The 25,411-nt window shown below is 37.7% G+C and overlaps 1 protein-coding gene across 2 annotated transcripts in view; it reads left to right on the top strand.

Annotated features, from left to right (window-relative positions):
- The window catches only part of grm8b (glutamate receptor, metabotropic 8b), a 128,122-nt gene extending 103,970 nt beyond the window's left edge, over positions 1 to 24,152 (top strand). Inside the window, exons 8-11 of one of the 2 annotated variants that reach the window (XM_026918621.3) lie at positions 12,938 to 13,074; positions 13,354 to 14,289; positions 20,104 to 20,350; positions 21,977 to 24,147. In XM_026918621.3, coding sequence (XP_026774422.1) covers positions 12,938 to 13,074; positions 13,354 to 14,289; positions 20,104 to 20,350; positions 21,977 to 22,026 — 1,370 coding nt within the window. In that variant the 3' untranslated portion in view covers positions 22,027 to 24,147. Of the gene's footprint in view, positions 1 to 12,937; positions 13,075 to 13,353; positions 14,290 to 20,103; positions 20,351 to 21,976 lie in introns of both variants that reach the window. The other variant, XM_034307116.2, reaches the window with a different exon arrangement.
- Positions 24,153 to 25,411: the final 1,259 nt, after the last annotated feature.

The following is a 25,411-nucleotide window of genomic DNA, read 5'->3' on the forward strand; positions in this document are numbered from 1 at the left end:
AGTCCAACAGTGTGCACTAGGCTTATGTCACATAGCATCAGCTGGTATCGGTATTGGGACATCTTTCATGAGTAAATGAGCACAGTATCAAATGGTTACCAGATACCAGTATCTGTATCAGTGCATCCCTAGGATTTACATTTGTTTATTCTCATCACTAATGTTTTGGTGCCATGACGGCATTTGAATTATTGCAAATTTCCACATGAAAAAAATCCAAGGCATTCTTGCACTGACATTTCAACATTTTTACTATACACATCTCAGCTTTAGCCTTGGCTCTAACACTACATCAGTCAATGTTGCCAACTTGCCAGCAAGTGATATTACCATATTAAGAGTTAGTACACACTGTTTTTTTTAATGGCTAATCACTGTTTGCTAAGCTATCCTTTCTTCAGTTTGTAATACTTACTTTGTACTTCTCAACAGCGTCACAAAAATTGTATAACCACTATGGCGTAGCCAGGAATAAAGTTTAGTCTGGTGTGGAAATATACTAAATAAAATCATCATGTGATCTGTAAAATTAAATTGAGAGTGTGATGTGCTCCTGCACTTTGGGTGGACGGCAGACAGTAGGAACAGTGATTTGACAGATTTGTTATTTAACCATTTAAGGCATGATCTAACATCAACCAATCTTACCATATTAATAACATTATCATAAAATACCTTAAAGACAGGTACGCTGAAAATTATTAAAATTACATGCAAGTAATAGGTGTAAACAACATTTTATCTCATAAAACCAGATCTGCCTATCCTTTTCTCATCTTGAATTAGACCTCCAGTACTTCATCAGCTTCACCTTGATAACCCAGCTCAGAGTGCATCTAGCTGGCTTTCAAACAAAAATGAGAAAAATGTACACGGTTAATACTCTCACCATAGCACTGTTAGCCGGTAAAATTAAACACATTTGAATAAACGAACTAAGGGATGTGTTCATTTGATGTTTTTTCGATTATATACTCTTCTTGTACACAAAGGTCAAGGCTTAAACATTTAAAGAAATCAAAGGGAAAAGCTTCCCATACTAAGTTCCTTTATCTATTTGTTTAATTCTTGCTAATTTCCTGACCAATGATTTGTTGTTAAGACCATTAAAAGTATTAATATTAATATTTTGCCATTTTGGGCTTAGCCCATTTTTTTTTGCCCAGGAATATACTGTATATAATCAGCTGCACTGTGTTTGTGTGTTTGTGTGTGTGTGTTATGTTCACTACCCCATATAAGCATTTGGAACTGTCATAAAATATTTCAGGAAGGAGGGGTTCAAACCCAAAATTCACCCTCTCACTATGGTTCACATATATATTCCATCAGTGACCTTGACTGTTAAGCTATTGAATGACATGAATGTTTATTCACTGAAACTTATTGTGAGAAATTCATGCCAGAAGTTGAAGGCTTTCCTGATCCGCTGGTTATGTCCTATTTTGCACTGTTGTTAGAGCAAATTTGCACATCTCAGATTCATTATGCCTTTTTCTCTCCTATTCCCCACACATAACAACATCTGAGAGTAAGATTAGAATACCTATCTCACCTTGGAGGGTGTGAGAGCAAAATAGCAAGAAGGATTCTACAGGCTTTTCAAAGCAGTGCTTGATTGCATTGCTCAGCTTAACAAATGTGAAAATGCAATTTGAAAGGTTTGCGGCACTGAGGAAAAAAGAGATAAATTCATCAAGCATGGATGTGAACACAGGGCTAATGCTGCAATCTGTGTTCCAACAAATCTCAGTAAATTGTTGACAGTTGTGCCCAGTGTAATTAGTGCTTGCTTAATATTAAATCACAGTAGTGAAATAATATCTCTTAACTGAAAGTTTTTATAATATAGTCCAGATTCATATGTGTGTAAGACACAGCTTGCAGAGTCAACATTTCATTATATATCAAACAACTTTGGTTTTTGATCATACTGTTTATTCTGTCCCAGTGTACAGCATTGCTTGATTGAACTTTATGTTTGAGGATTAGCAGCAATTTGGTTTCACTGTTCTGTATTTTCTGATAGTAGGACAAGAGGACAGTGTAATCAAGCAGCTAATAAATGCAGCCAGAATAGCACCAAACCCACAGCTCTGAATCTCTGAAAACTACAGCTGCCTGTGCGCAACTGCCAACTCATCTGCAATCTCAACTGCCTTCATACGTACGTTTATTTTTATACGTGGGTTGAGATGCTGAAAAAAGAGCGTGGCTCTATACAGCAGTGTCTTGGTTGATTATAGCACTCGAGCTATGCTAATTCCTATGTTATGCCATATGTTTTCAAGAGGATTCCTTACATAGTATCAGGTCCTGTTCAGTGAGTTAAATGGAAAGAAACTGTTTATGATAAATACATGCAAGTGCCAGGAAAGTTTCATTAGAGCTGAGTTAAATAAAAGATTGAAAGCCAAATGCTGTACATGGTTGTCAGCATAGCATAAAGATAAAGCCTCTGTGGGAACCCTTTAAAGATTTTCTGGTATATAAAACCATACAGCAGCATGTTTCCATATCAGAGAGAGTTTCAGGTTTAAAGAACAATCCTTTGTGCATATGTTCTGCAGATTAATGGGATGAAATTGTTTATGCTTTCATTAGAACAGAGATAAACTTTATTGGCATTTCGCACAGAACTTTCCCTGATTAACAAGATGTTACATAGAAAAGACCTCTTTATTCAATATTTAAGGACAAAATTTGCATGTCACCCCCAGCTGTGATCCAAACACTGACCCAGAAACATTTCATTCCATTATCTTCCCCACTGTCGATATTCGCTCGGTTACCCACCGGATAAGACATAAGTAATTGAATAAGTAGGTGGAAAATCACTGAATATATTCTAGCTAGAGCAAATATGCTCTCCGCTTTCACAGCATGTGTGTAGGGTGCTGATTAGCTTTTAAAGAAGAGCGTGATCAATACCCGGTGATGCACTCAATAAAGTAAAGATCTCAGACAGCTAGGTCTCAGCACTAATTAGTGCTGTCTGTCTGTATTTCAGTAAGAGCCATCACTGTCTCGGGCTGATTCAGTGGAATGCATTGAATTAATTGGACAATTAGTCTCTTCACAACCACTGTGTCTTGTTCACTTAGTATTAAGAACCTTGAAGAAATAGTTCAGTCAAAAATTATATTTTTCATTACTCCATATGTTTTCATTCAGTCATGACATGTTTGAGCTCTAAGTTTGCTTCTTTAGTCTCGCACCAGAACCGCATGTCTAATGATGCTATCAAGTAAAGAAGCTTTCAGCTATCAGTTTGGCATTCTGCAAACTGCTTGATTAAATCACACACTTGCCTTAAAATACATTGTTTGTCTCAGTAATGCCATTTGTGCATAAAGTTTTATTAAACAGCAGATGTACCTTCTGTATTACTTCTGTATTACTGTGTACCAGCTCACCTTAATCATCTTCTCCCTATGTTTGCTCCTACCTCCTACCCATATCTTATGTGGAGTGATACTAGTCTATATGCTAAGAAAAAAAAAATGATACCAGTTTCAAGATGGTAGCTATTACTCTATGTTAGGGATGTGTGTGCGGAAGTTTATTTAAAACATGTCACAAGCACAGGCAAAAGTCCCTGCATAGGTAATATGCATGAGAATTAAGCGTAATTAAGGGTACGGCAAAAGTTACAGTCGGTACAATAAACCAGGAGTCAAAACACAAGAGGTCAGAAACAATGCTTAGTCTTGCAGATAAATAGGCAAGACTTTGCAGTGTGCATTCAGAGTCTTTAAATAGCATCCGAGATTATTTTGTATTAAAATTCTAAATTGAATTTTGACACGTTGTTTTATTTTCCCTTTGGTTAACAGTTTCCTACATTACCCACAATCCTGTTTGACTATCTCCTGATTGTGGCACCTGATTGTGATTAAGCCTGTGCTTCATCTCTACCTAGAGAGACCGCTCCTGCTGCAGCAGCACTTTAGTCCTTTATTCTGTCCAGCTCTTTCTCATTCTCATCTGTACACTGTACACTCAAACAGATCAGTGCCATTGTGCTTGCCGATCTCATAGATAGCTAACTAGCTGAGCCGAGTCTCTACTGTAACTTGGTGCAACTTGTTGCGTCATATAGTTGAACTGCAGTCTGAAAGTTTGAGTTCAGCATTTGCTGTCTCTGTGATTTCTACATTGGATTTCTCATTTATGTGGCATTTAATGTCACTGGAACATGCTGAGTGAGAAAAGAAGTTCTTGCTCTTTTGTTTGTAGGAGCTAACAGTAAAACCTGATCATTATCACTTTTATGTTTGAGATCGTTGAATTTTTTTCTCCTATAAAAATCATTGTGACTGCACTAGCAATGTCCCCTCTGTGATGTCATCATGGCAGACAACCGATAACTTCTAACGAGAATAACGAAAATACAGCAGTAAACCAATAAATTTGCACTAGAATCTGTAAGCACATCACAAATATTTTAGTTTAAACATAATTAATGTGTTTCAGGATTGAGTGTTCTTTTAAATAAACCAGGTAAATGAGCTGTGTGTGTTTGTGTTTAGAGGGAAAAAGAGGTTAGCTCTCCAGCGGCCTGGAGGTGCACTGACTCGATTCTCTATGGCATCTGTTTTTAGCAATGTGCTATTCTTTTATTCTTGTTTTTATAAATACCAGGGTCATAAAGTGTCAGAAACCACATGAATAACTCAGCAGTGTTTGGAGCAAGGGTGATGATTTAGATAAGGAGTTTGCATAATGCTAACTTTTAAAGCATGTGTAACAACCTCCTAGTGTGCCTCAGCAACAACCCCCCCACCCCCCCCCCAACACCACACACTCCATCTCAGCGCTCCTTCTCACCAGATCTCTAAACACCTGCAGCTCATTCGCAGCTAATTACAAACTGTATATAACTTTACCACCAACACGTCGTCTTTACACAGCTCCCACATACGCTCTGCCAACACTTGATACTATTCCAGTGCTATTTCCTTGTCTGTTTCTGGTACTAGCTCAAGCTCCTGTGCAAGCGTTTAGTTCATTAATTCATGTTGTACCACTGCGCTGTTGAATTCTTCTACTCCGATTTGTCAGAAGGTGTTGATTAATTTTCTATAACAGCAGCTCGGACAATAGTGCCAGCTATAAATCAAATGATAGGTTAATATTAATATGGTTGTTGTAATACGTTATCATTTCAATAGTAACAACTCATTCACTTGTATGGCGGACGCTCCACATAATCCAAGTCTGGTAATAAACAGCTCAGATTAAAAAAACTGTGTTGTTTAACAAAGACAGTGGGTAAGACATTGGACTCCTGATCGGAAGGTTGTGAGTTCAAATCTCAGCACCGTCAAGCTGCCCCTGCTGGGCCTTGAGCAAGGCCCTTAACCCTCAACTGCTCAGTTGTATAAATGAGATAATTGTAAGTCGCTCTGGATAAGGGTGTCTGCCAAATGGCATAAATGTAAATTGTAGATATGGTGACGCTTTCTGTTAGGACACATTCATTTATCATTGATAGAAGGACTCGTAGGTGTCAGCACTTTTTTAAAGTCAGTACATTTTCTCCCACAGGAGAGTCTTCAGGACAGATTACTCTGATTTCTTGGTAGCATGACAAGCTGCTTTTTTGTCTTCATACTTGTTTTTTTTTCTCATATTGATCAGTGTTTTATTAAAATACTCTGAAGCATCTTCTGTCTGTCTAAGCCATTTCGTTTCAGCGTCTCTTTGTTAGCATCATTACCTGTGTAGCACCAGTGAAGCAAACTTCAGGCTCCGAGCATGTCTTGTCTGATCAACTACATTTGGGGTGGTAGGGACATTGTATAAATTTCATTTTCAGCCAAATATTCCTTTCAGTCCAACCTGATTAAAGTGTAAACGTCTGCGTGCAGCTACCTAAACAAAACCAACACCTCTTTTCTACTTATTGGTTTCCAAAGCTTCACAGCGTCAACACAGGTCAAAGATTTGCACCTGATATTAAAAGGAACAGGTTGGAACTGGTCTCAAAGATCAGACAGGGTGGCTAATAGCTATCCAGTGTTGGCTGTTATTGCAGTTAATCCAGTCAAGAATCTTCTTTTGACTTCTTTTGACCTTCATTGTGTTTAGGTCTTTGAGCTATTGGCCTGCATGTCATTTTATGTGGATGAAATGTAATTGTAAGTTTTTCGTTTGCGTCATTTTCTGATTGTATCTTAAGACATTTCAGCTGTGTTCATTTCAAAAATTAAAATTACTTATAGGATATTGAGCTATGCTGGGTCCAGTGACCTTTATTAAAGGGCACTAGTCCTAATTCTTACAAGACATTTTTATATCCTCTCTCTCTCTCTCTCTCTCTCACACACACACACACACACACAGACACAGAAACATGATAATTAACCTTTAGGGAGCACTTTGGAAAGAAACGTTCCCCTGACGATGAAACAGTCTGGCCTCTGACTTTCCGTCATGTTTAGTCAGAAATACTGTACAATAGTTAGTTCATAACACAGCTTCTTATACATTTTTGCATGGTTGATGTAAACACCATAACAAATTCAACTTCCCAAGGTTAATACCATAGTGTCATGAGAAAGATCAACCATAAAAAAAACTTTTTGTTGCTAGTTGTGGATAAAGAAAAGACCTTGTTTATTTTGTCCTAGAGTCTGTCATTATGATGAATGTTGGCAGTAATGTACAGGAGCATGCCAGCGATATTGCCTTGTAATGCGTGTTCACTGCAAGAATGCAATGCTTATATCACCAAGTCGCTCCAAGGAACTGTGAGGCATGCTGCAGGTACTAGGTCTGATATTCATGTTTTTTTCTAACTAGGCCCGGTATTTTATGTTTTACTTCAGGGCTAAAAGGCTAAAAATGATCTGTGACAAGCAACAACAGTCCACAGTGCAAGGAAAATGTTTAATCAGGTCCACATAACATAATGCAGAGCTTTTGGTTGACATATTTGTTATAGCTTTAAGGTACAGCCATTTTGTGCACGCAACATGAGATCCAAAATAATTGTAATACCATGAGCTCTTTTGAGACTCTGCAAGCATGACATAGTCATATGCTCTGCTTCTGTTTTGCTTCCAATATCAACTCATGTGTCATAGTGAGGGATTGCTGTCAGACTATGGATGACTTATGAGGTTGAAGGTCATGCCTCAGGGAGGTTCACCACATTTCTTATGAGGATAACCTTTCCAAAGGCAGGATAGAAATGCTGCCAAACCAATTCAATAAACTAGTTTAATGCTGGGAGAGAAACTACAGTGTTGGTGAAGAGATGATGTCCCCAATGAGATAGAGAGCCTCATGCAATATTTTAACAGGCTAGAGGACGGGACACTCTGCAGCATCTGTAAATTCGTTTTAATGTCTTTAGGTGATTCCATGATTAGGGTGCCATTTGTGTCCCACTGAAATGATATTTACAAATATATAAAGGTAAAAGGTATTTTAAAAATAGGAAAAGTGCTCTTCACAGCCACCTACACATAAGGTATGCATGTTATTTAAAACATTAATAACACAAAAATTAATAGAAAGTTTATACACCGATCAGCCGTAACATTAAAACCACTGACAGGTGCCGTGAATAACGTTGATTATCTCGTTACACTGGCATCTGTCAAGGTGTCAGAACACACAGTGCATTGAAGCTTGCTGTGTATGGGGCTTAGTAGCTGCAGACCGGTCAGAGTGACCATGCCGAAAGTGCCTACAATGGGCACGTGAGCATCAGAACTGGACCATGGAGCAATGGAAGAAGGTGGCCTGGACTGATGAATAAGTTTTTTTTTGTTGTTTTTTTTTTTTTGTTGTTTTTTTTTTTTAAACATCATGCGGATGTGTGCATCGTTTACCTGGGGAAGAGATGGTACCAGGATGCACTATGGGAAGAAGGCAAGCTGGCAGAGGCAGTGTGATGCTCTAGGCAATGTTCTGCTTGGAAACCTTGGCTATTGGCATTCATGTGGATGTTACTTTGACACGTTGCAGACCAAGTACACCTTTCATGGCAACGGTATTCTCTAATGGTTGCACATTTGCACTATTTGTCCATATAGTACACAATAATAGAAGGGAATGATTTATAATCGCACTATCCGTTGCACCCAGATGAGGATGGGTTCCCTTTTGAGCCTGGTTCCTCTCAAGGTTTCTTCCTCATATTATCTCAGGGAGTTTTTCCTTGCCACCGTCGCCTCTGGCTTGCTCATTAGGGATAAATTCACATATTTACAATATATATTTTTTGAATCCATTTATTTCTGTAAAGCTGCTTTGTGACAGTGTCCATTGTTAAAAGCGCTATACAAATCAATGGTAGTGGCCTCTTTCAGCAGGATAATGCACCCTGCCACACAGCACAAATTGTTCAAGAATGGTTTGAGGAGCAGGACAAAGAGTTCAAGGTGTTGACTTGGCCTCCAAATTCCCCAGATTTCAATCCGATACAGCCTCTGTGGGATGTGCCTGACAAACAAGTCCAATCCATAGAGGCCCCACCTCACAACTAACAGGACGTAAAGGATCTGCGGCTAACGTCTTTTTGCCAGATACCACAGCACACCTTCAGAGGTCTTGTGGAGTCCATGCCTTGATGGGTCAGAGCTGTTCTGGTGGCACAAGAGGGACCTACATAATATTAGGCAGGTGTTATGGCTGATCAGTGTAGGTTCTGCTATCTATTATAGGTTAGAAAAATTGTGCATTATATTTCCACAACACTCACACAACCCTTTTACCAAAATGCATACATCTGTACGAAATATTTGGACTATTCCAGAACAGGATGTTGAATTTCCTTAAGATCATGGGAATAAGAAAAGTATGTTCTCTCAATCTTTCTGCAATTATATTGTGATATTGATTGGCGAGGTCACTTTAAAAGTTCAACTCTGTTACCCAAATTATAGACAAGAAGTAATATTAATAGATAATAATTATTCAATATAATTTATAGAAATAAATTATTCATTAAAATATTTAAAAATATTTTAAAAATATATGTGAATCATTAGAATGTCTTTAATATCTTCATAAGATACTTCAGTATGGATGCTAATTAACCACATTTTGTATATTTACTAAGTCTATGCAAAAAAAAAAAAAATCTCAACCCTGTTACTTTCAATGCTGTTACACATATAAAAGCAAAATGCAGCAGAAATTGTCAGCAAAACAACCTTGATGAAAATGATATTGTCTGAGCTGGGTCAGCATATTGTTGAATGGATAATGCATGTTTTCATAGCTTCCTTGTTAAAAATAATAAAAAAATAAAGTTTCATTTTAAAGAGTTACAAGGATTACATGGCACTCCAATTGTGAAATCTGCCCTATTCCTTGAAACACATTTATCCTGTAATGCAGTAGCTCCTGCACAGAGTGTCTGAGACATGTCTTTGTGTAGATAGGTTAGTATTTACTGAAGGAAAGCTGATAATCATTCCACTTGAGAATACTGCCAGTGTAAAAGCATATTGGTAGAAATTGCTATATTGTGAAGGAAATTCTATCAGGAAATCATAGCTATTAAATCAGATGTATGTTCCAGTCGAAGCATAATAACAGAATTTGCCAGCAGGGCTGTTCACTTAAATATACATACAACAGCTTGGCTTATGCAGTATACAGTGGATATAAAAAAGTCTCCACATCCCTGTTAGAATGGAGGTTTTTGTGATGAAAAAATAAGTCCAAGATAAATCATGTCAGACCTTTTTCTACCCTCAGTGAGAAATTACAATGTTTAAAAATTAAGTGAAAAACAATCAGAAACATTTTAGGGAAAAATAGGAAATATAAAAAACTTACGACAGCCTTTTATAACTGGGGATGTGGCTGTGTTCAGAATGAACCAATCTCATGTTCAAATTGTTCATGACTAATTGTCATACAGCTGTCATCAATGAAATTATCCTGATTAGCCCCAAAAACATCAGCTGTTTCTGTAGGATTTTCTTGACATCTTACTGATTCCATCTGACTGCTGAAGCCCATGGTCTGCAAAGAGCTTCCAAAGCATGCATGAGATCTCACTTGTTGCAAGGTATCAATCAGGAGAGGGGTGTAAAAGAATTTCCGAAACATTAGATTTACCATGGAAGAGTGTGAAGGCCATCATCAACAAGTAGAGAAAATGGGGTACCACAGTGACATTACCAAGAACAGGGCGTCCCTCCAAAATTTATAAAAGGACAAGACAAAATCTTACCAGGGAGGCTACCAATAGACCAACAGCAACATTAAAGGAGCTGCAGGAATATCTGACAAGCACTGCTTACTATCTGCATGTGACAACAGTCTCTTTCACATGTCTGGGCTATGGGGTAAGGTGGCTAGACAGAAGCCCTTTCTCACAAAAAACATCCTAAATCAAAAACTAAATCACCTCAAACCATGTGGCAAAATGTTATGGTCTGATGAGGCCAATTCCAAAAGGTATAATCATTCTATAATTCCAAAAGATATGTTTGGCACAAAAAAGCACATCATCAAAGAACACCATACCCACGGTGAAGCATAGTGGTGGCAGCATCATGCTTTAGGGCTGCTTTGTTTCAGCCAGAACTGCGGCTTTTATCAAGGTGTAGGGAATCATGAATAGCTACAAATACCAGTCAATTTTAGTGCAAAACATGGGAAAGGCTTAACCAAAAGTAGATCAATGGTTTTGAATGGCCTAGCCAGAACCCAGACCTGAATCCAACTAAAACTCTGTGGGGTGACCTGAAGCAGGCTGTGCACAGGAGATGCCCTTACAATCTGACAGATCTAGAATGGTATTGCAAGAAAGAGCGGGAAAATATTGCCAAGTCAAGATGTGTCACGCTGATAGACTCTTAACCAAAAAGACTGAGTGGTGTAATAAAATGAAAAGGTCCTTCACTAAAGTGTTAGTTTAGGAGTGTGCACACTTATGCAACTAGGTTATTGTAAGTTTTTTTATTTAATTTTTTTCACTTTATTTGTATACTTTGCAATTTTAAATTACAGTGGGAAAAGATCTGACGTGACTTATCTTCGTTTCATTCATTTACTTCACAAAAACTTGCCATTTTAACAGGGGTGTGTAGACTTATTACATTCACTATACGTTCTCTTTATCTGTGACAAGTACCCGAAAGGTTAGATGCAAAATACGGCTTCACTAAAGTACAATTGATTCAAGGGCCGGCATACATTTTTACATAGAACAAGCATGTGAACTTTGTATGTTTATGTAATTATTCTTGTAGGTCGTGTATTTATCACACATCTTTGGTAGACGCTTTAGAGTGCATCCTGTTTCGATGTACTGCATTGCTTGATTGAACTTTTACCAACAGTTTGCTTTCATTATTCTGTCCTAACTGACAAGAGGACAGTCTAAACAAGCAGCTAATAAATGAATCCAGAATAGAATGAAGCTCTGAATCTCTGCAAACTACAGCTGCCTGTGGGCAATTGCCAACTCATCTGCAGTCACAGGCGCTCCATTGCCTTCATACGCAAGTTCATTTTTATGAGATGCTGAGAAAAGAGCATGGCTGTAAACAGCAGTGTCTTAGTTGATTATAGCACATGAGCGATGCTAATTCCTGTGTTACACCATATGTTTTAGAAGCTGTTCCATACACACTAGCAGGCTGCACTTAGTGAGTTTAATGGAATAAAACTGTTTATGATTAACACAGAATAGTGTTGGGATGGTTCATTAGAATTAAGTTAAATCCTTTCTACACAGTACTTAAGACACACTGTGTACTTTGTATTTGTCTGTTTGTGCTCTGTTTGCTTTTCCACTGTATTAATGTATTTACTTTTTACTTGTTTAATAATATTAACTCAATTCATTATAGAGAAATTCTCATCTTCGTTGTATGTAAAGCAGTTGAACTGAACCAGGTTCAATGTTAAGATCTGAAGTTTTTTTTTTTTAATCAGATGATTAAAGTTGTTTTTTTTAATCAGATGATTAGTGGTTCATTACCTGTCGAGAAGATTTACAATGCATCTGTTCTTACGGTGAAATGTAGGCAGTAAGTGGATATACTTGTGTATATACATTAAGCCTAAATTACAAAAGGTTGAGACTTTAATTGCCATGTTTAATAGATTGATTTTTTTTAATTACTGATACACCCATTTAATCTAGTCAGGTTTTATGCAGCCCATTCTGAATAGCAGCTTTCTAATTGAGTTCATAAAATGGCTCTAACATGTGATTAAGCATGGCCTTGTTTAATCACAACATCTTCTGAGTCTGGTAGTCATTCAATCACTGAATCAGTCTTTGTACGAGGCAGGCAAATCATGTGGCTAATTGGGAAATGGTCACAGCCATGTGCTGTGATGAGGAGACATATGGAGGTTTTAATGGGATTCAGCAGTGAATTGTGTTGCCTGATGTTATGGTGCAATAAAGTGCTTTAGATGTAATGCATGTGTGAATGTTTTAATTTACTCATGAGCTTTCACAGATGACTGAATCCGGCTGGACTGTATTTTTGTAGACTTTGAGTCCTGCAGGCCCATGGCTCCTGTTACAAGCTGCCTCTCTGCAGGTGTTTTAATGATGCATCACATCCTGGTCTCCTGAGATGCTCATTTGTATTACTGTCCTCACTAATCATGCTGTTGTCTCCTAAAATGCTTGATCTGAAATTCCAAAAGGCCTGGTTAGAAAGTCAAGTATGGCTCACAGTGATGGAGTTGTAATGCATGATAATGTTTAAACATTTGCTGAGGCTTTATGGAGGATTAGTGAATTGCATATCATGTACAGTGTAACCCTGGACACCAATTTCACTCTGATTATAATCATATAGTCTACTTTAGATAAATAAATTTTAACACATGAGGGATAGATAATGATTATTCTAAACTGTATACAGTGATAACAAATTCTGTATTAAACAAGGACTGGCATAATAATTTTAATAGACTTTTTTTAAACTCTTTTTAACAGGTAGTGCTAAAACCCCTGTAACATTCAACGAGAACGGAGACGCTCCTGGACGATACGACATCTTCCAGTATCAAATTACTAATGATTCTGCTGAATACAAAGTCATCGGGCACTGGACGGATCAGCTGCATTTAAATGTGAGGAATGGCATTTGTGCTATTGCATTTTAATTAATATGTTTGGCTGATTTAAGAAATCATTTCAAGTGAAAGGTCAATGAGAGTAAATGTTTATGACCATGATAGAAATGATGATAATGTTAGTGCTTTTAACATATTCACAGTCAGTGTGTGGACGATGAGACTAAAACCATTTAATTCCAATTAATTCCATTTAATTAAGTCTTGAAAAAACATACTAAGAGCGCATCCTAATTTAGAATGGATACCCATAATTACACTTGTGTACCTCTCCAGATGGGTATCATGCAGTGGGTGAGTGGGGACTCATCTGTGCCCACCTCGGTGTGCAGCATGCCCTGTCACACCGGGGAGCGAAAGAAGGTGGTGAAGGGTGTGCCATGCTGTTGGCACTGTGAGCGCTGTGAGGGATACCACTACCAGGCCAACGAGTTCATGTGCCAGCTGTGTCCATACGAGCAGCGGCCTGACAACAACCGCACTGGCTGCCAGCCCATCCCTATCATTAAGCTGGAGTGGCACTCAGCCTGGGCCGTGGTACCTGTTTTCATTGCCATTCTGGGTATCATAGCCACCACGTTCGTGATAATCACCTTCATACGCTACAATGACACACCAATTGTACGTGCCTCAGGCAGGGAGATGAGCTATGTGCTGCTGACTGGAATATTCCTCTGCTACGTTACCACGTTTCCTATGATCGCAGCACCTGGAGTGGCTGTGTGCTCCTTCCGAAGGCTCTTCCTCGGCCTGGGCATGTGCTTCAGCTATGCCGCGCTGCTCACCAAGACCAACCGCATTCACCGCATCTTTGAGCAGGGGAAACGCTCAGTGGCGGCACCGCGTTTCATCAGCCCAGCCTCCCAGCTGTTCATCACCTTCAGCCTAATCTCAGTGCAGCTCATGGGTGTGCTGGTGTGGTTCATCGCCGACCCGCCACACACTTTTGTGGATTATGGTGAGCAGCGCACACAGGACCCTGAAAATGCCCGCGGCGTGCTCAAATGCGACATATCGGATCTCTCGCTCATCTGTTCGTTAGGCTATAGCATTCTCTTAATGGTCACATGCACTGTTTATGCCATCAAAACCAGAGGAGTACCAGAGACCTTCAATGAGGCCAAGCCCATTGGATTTACTATGTACACCACCTGCATCATTTGGCTTGCCTTCATACCAATCTTCTTTGGGACGGCACAGTCTGCAGAACGAGTGAGTTCAAGGTTTAAGAGTATCCTGTTTTGCTCCTTTTAAAATACACATGTATGGTCTAGACACACCTGCATAGTTTTCTTGATATATAGGCTATACTCATATACATACTCAATCTACTCCTATACTCGATCTACCCCTTTAATGAAAATTTTGAAATTGCACATTAAAAAACTGAACAAAATAGAAACAAACAAACAAACAAAAAATCTTAATAATAGAATTGCCCTTGGCTGAGATGGAAAAGATGGAACTGAGATGGGACTGAACATTTCCACACCATCTCAACTCAATTCTGAGTCATAAACTTTTCATTTTATTACCAAGTTGGTATATTTCAGTTTTTGTATGATAAACTTTCAGATAAAATTAGAGCCAGGCCAGAGTTGCTGACTCTGTGTGACAAATAGCCCCAAAACTAACCCAGTGGATAAGTAGCAATAAAACCATATAGGACGTTCTTTCAAAATGGTCTTATATTATTACATATACTGTCATAAATAAAGTATAACTCTTAGCCAGATTAAAATATTCACTGACACAGTAACGCACAAAAACTAATTTTGTGAATGTGACCAAGTTGGGCGAATATGAGAGCAGACCACCTAACAACTAGCTTTAATATATGCAAAATGCCCAAACCCCAGTCTGTGTACAACAACAGCAAAAAACCAGCCATCTGGCTCAGTTCAAAAGAAAGTGCCTTTGAAAAATGAACAGAATATCCAGCTAGAGAAAGCTGATAGTATACATCAACTAAAATACAGAATCAACATGATTAAATGTATACATCACATTGCACATGTTCAATCCTCGCATCATAGAAAGAAAATCAGTGTATACCACAGAATTCTTGACTCTGAATGGTTTGAAATTGTTGATTAATTACAGTATTTCCAGCTGTAATTCAAATCACAGGTTTATATTAATGTGCTCGCATATATATCTTATATAACATGATATGTTATCATTTCTATAGTAACAACTCGTACACGAAAACTTGTATGGCAGACGCTCCATATAATCTAAGGCTAGAGAACTGATTTTTAAAAAAAATCTTGTTACGTAAGAAAGATGATTAAGTGTTGATATGGTGAATTGTTCTGTAAGGAGATTTATGGAAGGAGTCTCAGGTGTCAGCACTTTGTAATGGCCAGTAAGTTTTCTGCCACTGGAGAGTCTTTAGGGAACGACTGGTTGTAGCCGTTATAATGTGAGTGATAATAGAAACTTACGACATATCATTCTTTAATAAATTTGAAATCATTGGCAAATTGCTATGCTATAAGAGGAATAAAACACAAACTTTGGGGTGGTAACAGTGCGCCATCTTTGCGCCTGGCTGCATTTTTCCCATAATTTTCCCATACCAGCTAGAGGTGTAACGATTGGATGATTTGGATCGATGCATTGATTGAAAAGGCACCAACTGAAATGAATCAAGACAACAGTCATACAGACAACTCTTATGTAACAATAATTCATATTTAAAATTGATGTGTAAAAGGGCTGGTGAGGTGATTTGCCCGTAACTCTGAAATCTAAAAGAGTCCTTCCCTATGTCATCATCATGCACAAATTAACGTAGGCCTACCCCAGATTCTGAACCAAGTTGGTCACATATCGATAAGAGGCTACTAAACTGTCAAATATCGAACCGTTGCCTTAAGAATCAAAATCATATCATGTGGAAGCCTGATACTGGCACACCGTTTTATTCTGTACATACTTCTACTGAATATAAGAGTTCAATTTCAAAATGTCATATTAACTAACCACTGTGTTATAAACAAATAAACTGACAAATCTGGGATGGATTAAAAGTGTTCCCTGGTCAGATGTTACCTCAGTAAATTATAGCCGACGAGTCTTTACAGCTGATGAGTAGAAGGCTATAAACTTTTTTTTTCCTCACACAATATTTCATCCTACTTCTCATTAGTGCAGTTGTTTTGTGTCTGTGAATAACCCAGTAGCATCATTACACAGTCTCTGCTTGAGTAATATCCATGCTGATTGTTTATTTTCTCCCTTAGACAATTCCAGTTGCTCGATGCATGTGCTGTCTTCTGCTGGAGGAGAGTTATCTTGTTACTGATAACAGTGATATGGGAGAAAAAAAGAACAAATGGATATTAGTAGCTGAACGTGAATACAGTCTCTCTGGATTTTACTGTGCTTTCTGTTATACCGTATACTACTAGTTTAGCCAGGCCAGACCTAGAAGGACGGGACATTTAACACAGACCTTACACATACACTCGTTCCCGGTGTGAGTTTAATTGGATATGCACGTCGTGTGCAAGAGATTATTAGTTTTAGTGTAGCTTGGTAGGGTATAGACCAGTTACTGACTAAGGCTAATAATTCCTTGCTCTTAGCTCTTGCATCATTCTATGAGCTTACACATGCAAGCTTATACATATACTGTATAATTAGTTTACATACTTGTTTACGGGCGGCATGGTGATGCAGTGGGTCCAGGCTCCCCGGTTTGATCCTGAGCTTGGGGTGCTGTGGAGTTTCTCATGTTCTCGCTGTGTCGGTGTGGGTTTTCTGGTTTCCTCCTACCTCCCACTAAATTGCCCTTTGTTTGTGAATGTGTGCGTGGTGTCCTGTGATCGGCTGGCATCCAGTTTAGGGATTATTGATAGGATAGGCTCTGGAATCACCCTGACCACAGTAATGTGTGCTATATTGCCAAAAGTACGTGGACCACTGACCATCACACCCATATATCCTGGGTAAGCATCCTGTTCCAAAACCATGGGGGTTAATATGGAATCGGTCTCCTTTGCTCTTCTGAGAAAACTTTTCACTAGATTTTGGAGCATTGCTCTAGGGATCTGTGCCCATTTAGCCACATGAGCTTTAGTGAGGTTGGGTACTGATGTTGAGAGAGGAGGCCTGAGTCGCAGTGGACATTCCTGTTCATCCCAAATGTGTTCAGTGGGCTTGAGGTCAGGTATCTGTGCAGGCCACTCAAGTTCTTCCACATCAACCTTGGCAAACCATGTCTTTATGGACCTCGATTTGTGCACAGGGGCACTGTCATGGTGGAATAGGTTTGGGCTTGACCCCTTAGTTCCAGTGAAGGGAAATCTTTATGCTACAGCATACAGAGACATCCTGTACAAGAGTGTTTGGACTTTGTTGCAACAGTTTGGGGAAGGCTCACATATGGTTGTGATGGTCAGGTGTCCACAACCTTTTGGCCACATAATGTAGATACTGAAGATGAATAAATGAACGAATGATCGAATGAATTCTCTCACCTCACATTTAATGACTTTGTGAAGGTGTGCAGATGCTTACCACGAAAGCGAATGTGCAGATAACCCAGGAAAGGAGTATCCTACCTTTGCATTATCTACCTTAAAAATGCTTTTACAAAACATAAACATTACTTACTTTAAACCTGCAGCATGTTTTACTTGGCTAGATAAATGCTGAATTCTTTTTTTCATTAGTCATAGGTACCTTAATGGAAAAACATTACTAACATAATTTAAAGTATGGAAATGTCATTAAGGGCATATAGAAGTAGGTTAGATAATACAGAATGTGTCATCTGGTTTAGTATGTACTGTAAGTTGAGCCAACACCACCTCACTTTTTTCTAACATTAAATTATTGTAGGCCTTGCAGCAATTTTTACATTTTATGTTTATTGATTACATTTCATGTCTCATTTAAATCACCAAAATTCCATTATGAAGCTATTACAATGGGCAAATGAACTGGAATCCTCATCCTCATAACCTTTTGTCAGAAATCAATATGAGATAACAGCCAGAATTCTGAATCAATCCCCTCAGAGCGCTCAAAGGAAACGAATAACTTGACAAGCATCTCATACTCTGTAGACTTTGACCAATTATTTTATAAAGTTATGTAAAGGAGAAAATAATTTCCTTTACATCTGTAACTTTTTGTTCATTTCTACAAAATGCCAATACACTGAGATACAGTGGGATGAAATCAGCCAAACATATTTCATCTTTTGTGATTGTGTTTGCTTTATTCTTCTTCTGCAGAAGATTAAGCGATGCAATGAGGCAGTGCAGTGTGGCTATATGTAGCTTCACTCCATCTCTCTGTGTTCTAGTACATACAGAACTGCAGGGCAATGTCTCACCATTTGCCTTTCAGGGAGAACACCAAAATAAGATCTATATACACAGTGCCAGTTAAGACCTTCACTAGGGCCTAATTAGGTGTGCAATAATAATGCTTTGGCCTACTCAGTGTACATTACATCATATATATCCAGAGGGAAAAGGAAATGGCAGTTCTGGAGAGATGCATCATCTGCATTCACTGACACATTGAAAAGCTTCTCATCGCTAGCTTAGAACATGTTTTCTTGTGTCTTTAATTAAATATTAAAGCTACGATCATTTGCATATTAATCTGGCCTACTTTCTTTAAAAAAATGTTATATTTGCTTATTCATTCCTCATTGCAATTGGGTTTGTGTTTTTGTCTAGCCTCAGATGTTCTATTAAAATGTCTTAGCATTATATTAGCGTAATATCAAATGATATTATATCAAATGATATAAGAAAATGAGCTCCAACACCATCTGATTTCTTGGAATTCTTTCAGCATATGATAAATTATTATATTTAATGCGAATCTAATTTCTGATATTACAGGCTGATTTTTGCTGTGAATATTTTTCACTGATAATGATTTCTGTCATACTGGCTGTGACTGCTGAGAAGTATGTTCTTTTAATACAGTACATCCATTGCTTGCCTACACAAAAAAAAAAAAAAAAAAAAAAAAAATCAAAGCCTGGCCTGAACTGTGGAGCATTACGGAGATACTGTGCTGAATAGTTTCATTATAGCTAGTGTACTTACTGAAGTATATTATTAATAAGGCCAATTTACTTTTCATATGATTAATTTTCTGTAATCCTTGTCTTGAAGTGGCAAAAGAATCAGCCAACCATTTTAACATAAACCACTGCTGTAGCTCCTGAGCACTTCTCTGCACTCACAGTGCGGTGAAGTAGTATGCATGATATCTAAAATAATAAGATCACAGGACTAAAATGAAAGGAATGTAAGAGAACTGTAGGTTTTATAGTCTCTCTCACTGTTTCATTGGGTGTGTCTGCAAGTGATAATAAACATGTGGCAGGAAGAGTTTTAAAAACACAAATGTAATGTAGAAGAAATCCTATTACAACAATAAAGGGGAATTTTTTAATGTTTATAAATGTATATGAAACAACAGCAATATTAATAAGCACCTATAATGTATGTATTATATTAATTCTCTGCATGGTGATAGGATTGATTGAACCACAATTCCAACAGAAAAATTCTATTCAGGTGAATTCAGTTCTTTATTATTATAAGATCCCGACTCCTGGTTAATTCTGCGTTTGCACATTTGAATAAAATAATGGACGCTAACAACTAGATGAACAACTTTGAGTAAATTTTAAATCAGTATTATTCAGGAAGGATCCTCCGATCCTCGAACCCTAAACGGTCCTTTGGTTTGTCCTTTTTTTGGTTCTTCCCTTAATTTTACTTATTAATGTAGATGTAGAGATCTGTATTAATCTCCAGTGTGTGGAAAAACCACATTGCTATTGATTGTAGTACTAATAAACAAAATACAGCTTCGGAAATAGAGGAGGGTACAGTATATGTTTCAGTATTTTTAAAACCAGCTGGTGTGAAATTTGGAGTGATCCTAAGTAACTCTGATTAAATAAGGACAGATGAAAGGAGCAAAGCAGGCATCGGTTTTAAATATGTTGTTATGCTAATATTCTTCTTCTCTCTATCGTAGATGTACATCCAGACGACCACTCTGACCATGTCTCTGAGCCTGAGTGCATCTGTGTCACTGGGAATGCTCTACATGCCCAAAGTCTATATAATTATCTTTCACCCTGAGCAAAACGTGCCCAAACGCAAGCGCAGCTTCAAGGCTATTGTCACAGCTGCCACCATGTCCAGCAAGCTCAGTCAGCTGGCCAGTGAAAGGCCAAACGGAGAGGTGAAAACTGAGCTCTGTGAGAGTGTGGACAACAGCAGTGAGTATAGTTCACATTTCTTTCTCATCCTCTTGTGACAGATGTTTTGTGTGTTTCAGGGTAAAATCAGTTTAGCTTGTATCACACAACACTTATTTCCCATTACGGGACAGAAATCTACACTCCTGGGCAAAAAAAAAGCCAAGCCCAAAATGGCAAAATATTAAGCTTTTAATAGTCTTAACACCAAATCATTGGTCAGGAAATTAGCAGGAATTAAACAAGTAGATAAAGGAACTTAGTATGGGAAGCTTTTCCCTTTGATTTCTTTAAATGTTTAAGCCTTGTGGCCCTTGATGTGCTGCATTGGGTGTGACAGATAACCTAATAATGACTAATCTTTTAAGAAAAAAAGTCCAAGAAGATATATTTGGAAAATTTTTTACACTTATACAGTGAATTTTAGATCAAACATTTTATTATCATGATTTTACCTTTGTGTACACAGAGACTATATAAGTGAATTTCCCTGTTCCTAGCTTTTTCCCAAACAGTTCACTGCACCAAAAGTAAACCAGCAAATGGTGGCCCTTTTTTTTTTTTTTGCCCAGATGTGTACTTTTTGATAACAATTCAGTTTTTATTTTATTCAAATCATTTTTAATTTAGATTTGAACTGATGATGGCCTAATTCACTCACTCACTTCTGATATATTTATAGAGTGAACCTTGGCTCTACTGAGAGCAAATACAGTTGAAGAGGAATCATTCTTAATTCATTAGATGTACTCTTGAATGTCAACTTGGATTGTTCAAGAAACCAGGACAGGGGATGTGGATCTTCCCATCAATATAGGAAGATATTCCTTTGTATAAGATTTGAGTTCTGATCATTAAAAGATGCATTGTGTCTTTCCCACATTGTCTGATTAGAGTAAAGGCAAATGTTCAGGCTCTTCCTCCTGTGCCAGAAGAAACTCTGATAGTGAGCCAAATCATAATTAGTAACATAAATGGTATGTAATGGGGTGTGCAGTTTGGCATTTGGAAGGAAAATACATATGATTATCTTTTGCTGGGTTTTATCCATCAGTTTACACTCAAGGCCCAACACCAGCACAGATCCACCCGACAACACAAGCATACTGTGATGCAGTGCCAGTCTGTCTTTTGAGTGTCAATACTAAGCCTTTATCTTCAATACATGAGCATACATGAGCAGGCTATTTCTCATTACGCTCACAGTTTATGGCCTGTGAACCATATGTCACTGTATGTTATCATAGTTTTCTTTACTATGTGACCTAAAAATGAAAAGGCATACAGTAAGCTTATAATTATGGCCCATTCCTTTTCATCATTTCTTAATTACATTCACTTGACCTGATTTAATCTTATCAACACAAAGCAATTCTCAAAGGAACAATGTGAGGAATAAAGAGTAGGAATTCCTTTGTCTTCATACAGCTCAAATGAGCACGAAGCATACTGTGCCTTGAGTTAATCTAATTTGTTATAGAGAAGTGTGATATTGGAGGTTCAAAGTCACACTTTCAGAAAGTGATGCCACAAGTCTGTGTTTAAAAATAGCAGCCATATTTTTCTCACTCCTTACAAAGCATCATCATGAAGCCTCATCGTTGTTCCACACGGAATGAAAACCTGTTCTCCTGTTCTCTTTTGCAGCATTACCCACCAAAACAACATATGTCAGCTATACCAATCATGCCATGTGAAGATGCATCCTGAGTAGAGGATTCTGGGAAGGATTACTGGCACTGACTGGAACTAAAGCATGAGACTTTAATGTTGTTCATGATAAAGAGAGTGTTTGTTGTACTGAGACAAATCTTGCCTGTTTTTTCTAACAGTTAAACGTATTGGCCGTACAACAGCGTGACTGGGACAGCACTCACTGCTGGCATAACAACACGTGGAAATGGGACTTCATTGAAGCAGAGGAAAATAACTATATATATAAATATATACATATTTTAAAAAAAAAATCAAAGAAAATTAAGGAAATGTTGGAGTCAACCATGATAGTTGTTATTCTAATTGTAAGTATTTTGTGGTTGTGCAGATTTTTTCATTCTTGTCCCACGGTGTGAAATCTGCGTTGGAAAATGCCTTTGTCTCTTGTATCGGCTACTCTGGTCAATTAGCGCTGGTTTGTTAAGTGTGTATATGCCATGGTTGAAGCATGCCTGATTTTTATACAAATAATTTATTTATAATAAAGGAATGTTTTTGAAATGTCTAGAGAGCTTGGATGAGCAGTCACATATTGTGCTTTTTGGAATGCAGTTTTTGGTGGTTTATAACCACCCAGCTACACAATTAGTGGAACTCAATTTAGAGAGCAAAAATACACAAACTACACATGAATCTTATACAAAGAAAGAATTATTTCTACACTGGAATGATTAGAAGCTCTACATACTCATGGCTTAATGAGGCTCAGGACAAAAATAAGTCATTCATAATATGAATTAGGCCGTTTTACTTTATGGAACTATCTTTCTTAGCAGGTGAGCCTAGACCCAGGCAAAAAGCACGGCTGGCAAGATATTATTTATGAGCTGCAGTACTGTAGTCTAAATATAGCAAGCAAATGCTCAGTTTTTCAGTTTTGCTATGCCAGGAGTATACACAGTTGTACTTTTCATTGCTGTTTTATGTATACAGCTCGAAATACTGAAATGCCCTGCATCCAAAAGATAAAAAAAAAAAACAACCTCATTTAAAGAAAGTAGAGGAACCAATTGAGAAGGTTGTAAACAGTCGATCTTTGGACTAAGGTAAAGTAATGAAAGCAGACACTTTGGGAAAGTGAAAGCAGCATTTTGGAACAGCGTTTTTTTGTTCGGCAAATGTGTTAAACACTTTAGTTTAAAGGGTAAGTGTAGACACGACTATAGACTTCACACGTTGATTAAGCTGTATTTTAAAGCCCTATTTCCTTATTCCAAAAGGCAAAGCCTTGCCTATAGGCATATTAAAATGTAATATGTACATGCGTAACAAACAATCTCATCTCACCCTTGTGTTTAAATCCTGGTTTTGTTTCTGTCCACAGTAGAACCACATCTCATTTTTCACCCTCGATACACAAACCTCCAGGCTAAATAGAAGGGCAGCTTAGACCACTACCATAGCCAGTTCCTTCTGGACTATCAAGTGGCCAGCACTCTGTGTCCAGAATCCACCAATCAATAAAGACAGAGCTTCATATATTCTGAATGTGTAACATTAGCTTATTGTGGCATCAGCTATCTTACCAATGTCAGCCAATGTTTCAGGTGTTAATGGTATCTAATAATAAGGTCCAATTATGATTTAGCCATTCAGGGTAACAGTGCTACTCTGAAGACATGTTAAGTGGTTTGTCCACTAATGCATTTAAAAATGTGTTAACCCATCTCACACAGCAGTCTCGTTTTTACAAGGTTACATTTCTGATATTGGTTGCGTTTTGCTCTTAAACGAGTAATAAGGTTGAGACTTTATCCTAGAATTAGCATATACAGCTAGCATCCATGCATGATGGTGTTAAGGACATTTTAATGATTTGCTTTCAGTCTATAATTTGGGTAACATGCTTATACTTTCAATATCAATGTCAATACCACAATCTATCTGAAAAAAAAGAGCCAACATAGTTTTTGTCTTCCTATAATCTTCAGGAAATTCAGATTATGCACTTTCTATCTGATGTAGAATTTTCCAAATAGTTCATAGGGGGGATGTGTTCAGTTTACAGGGTTGAGAGCTGAAATGTTACAATTTTCATAACCTATAGTAAATGACCTGCAAGGACATGCAAAAATGCTGTTTTCTAAGGGTTTTATGAATGTTTTTTTTTTTTATTCAATTATTTATCTGATATATGTATGTAGGTTCTTGTGAAGGACACTTTTTACCTTTACTGTACATAGTTATTTGTAATTATTATTACAGTGGGACACAAATGATACCCTAATCGTGGAATCACCTTGTTAGCCACTTGTCTATGTATTGATAATGAAGTTAATAATATGAGAGATTATTAGTTATCAAAATCAATTTTGCTACAAAAAAGCTAAGTTCTCCAGGAATTAGCTACGTATTCAAATTAACTAGAAACTAAATCTAAAATAAACTCTGGTTATGAGTTTATTTAACTCCAGAGTATGTTTCAAAGCTAGTAAAGAACATATAGAGTAAGTTTGACTGCCTGATATAGTAGTTGTCTTTGCTTTGTGATAAGCCACATGAAATTGTTTTAATAATTTTGGCATTGCTCCCAGACCCTTAATGAAATCACTCCACAATTCTGGTTCATTTTTGCTTTCCTAGCAGAATTTGCAAGCTTCTTTGGAATAATTGAATAATGTGCTATGCTGTGGGCAGGTAACTTCTCCCTATAGTGTAAACACACTGTATAGATTGCAGTATAAATCTGCCCAAGATCTGATCACATTGAGGCAGACGGTTTCCATGCTCACTACAATGCATGCATTCACCCTGGCCTAATGCTTTGACTAGTCATCACAAAAGACATTCAAGAGACCTTCAATACTTGTGAGGTGTCTTGCACTCAGTCCACCACACTTAATTGGCTCGCTGACAGACTGAGACTGCGCTAACTAAGAACCTTCTTTATATTTGTCTAGGAGTGGACAGCAGCCAATTATCTCTCCTCATAGCCACAGCTCACTAATGACTACCTCTCAGCCTCCGTTTATGGCTCAAGAGATTGTAGTAAAAATCCCACCAAATATTTTTGCCACTTCAGATCTTCTGACAGCAGTCAGCTTGTTAGATGACTTTTCTTGCTTTGACCCAGTGGGTCCTACTTGGTTAAACTGGAAAAAAAAAAAAAATTTCAGTATGTTTGCTCTAATCAATATTGTGCAGTAGGGGGAGACTTCAATGGCTAACAGCTTAGGTCTTAGGGACAGAGATTAAAAATTCAGCCAGCATTAATGAAGCTAGCATTAATTTTTGAACATCTTAAACAACAAAAAAAAAAAAAAAAAAAAAAACACAGGTAAAACCATGAGATAAATCATAACCTCCATGGCTGCTGGTATTCATATAGCATTTATGTTACATTAGTCACAGATTGGCCATGTATAT

This window comes from Pangasianodon hypophthalmus, chromosome 9 (genome assembly GCF_027358585.1).
Source record: "Pangasianodon hypophthalmus isolate fPanHyp1 chromosome 9, fPanHyp1.pri, whole genome shotgun sequence".
NCBI lineage: Eukaryota > Metazoa > Chordata > Actinopteri > Siluriformes > Pangasiidae > Pangasianodon > Pangasianodon hypophthalmus.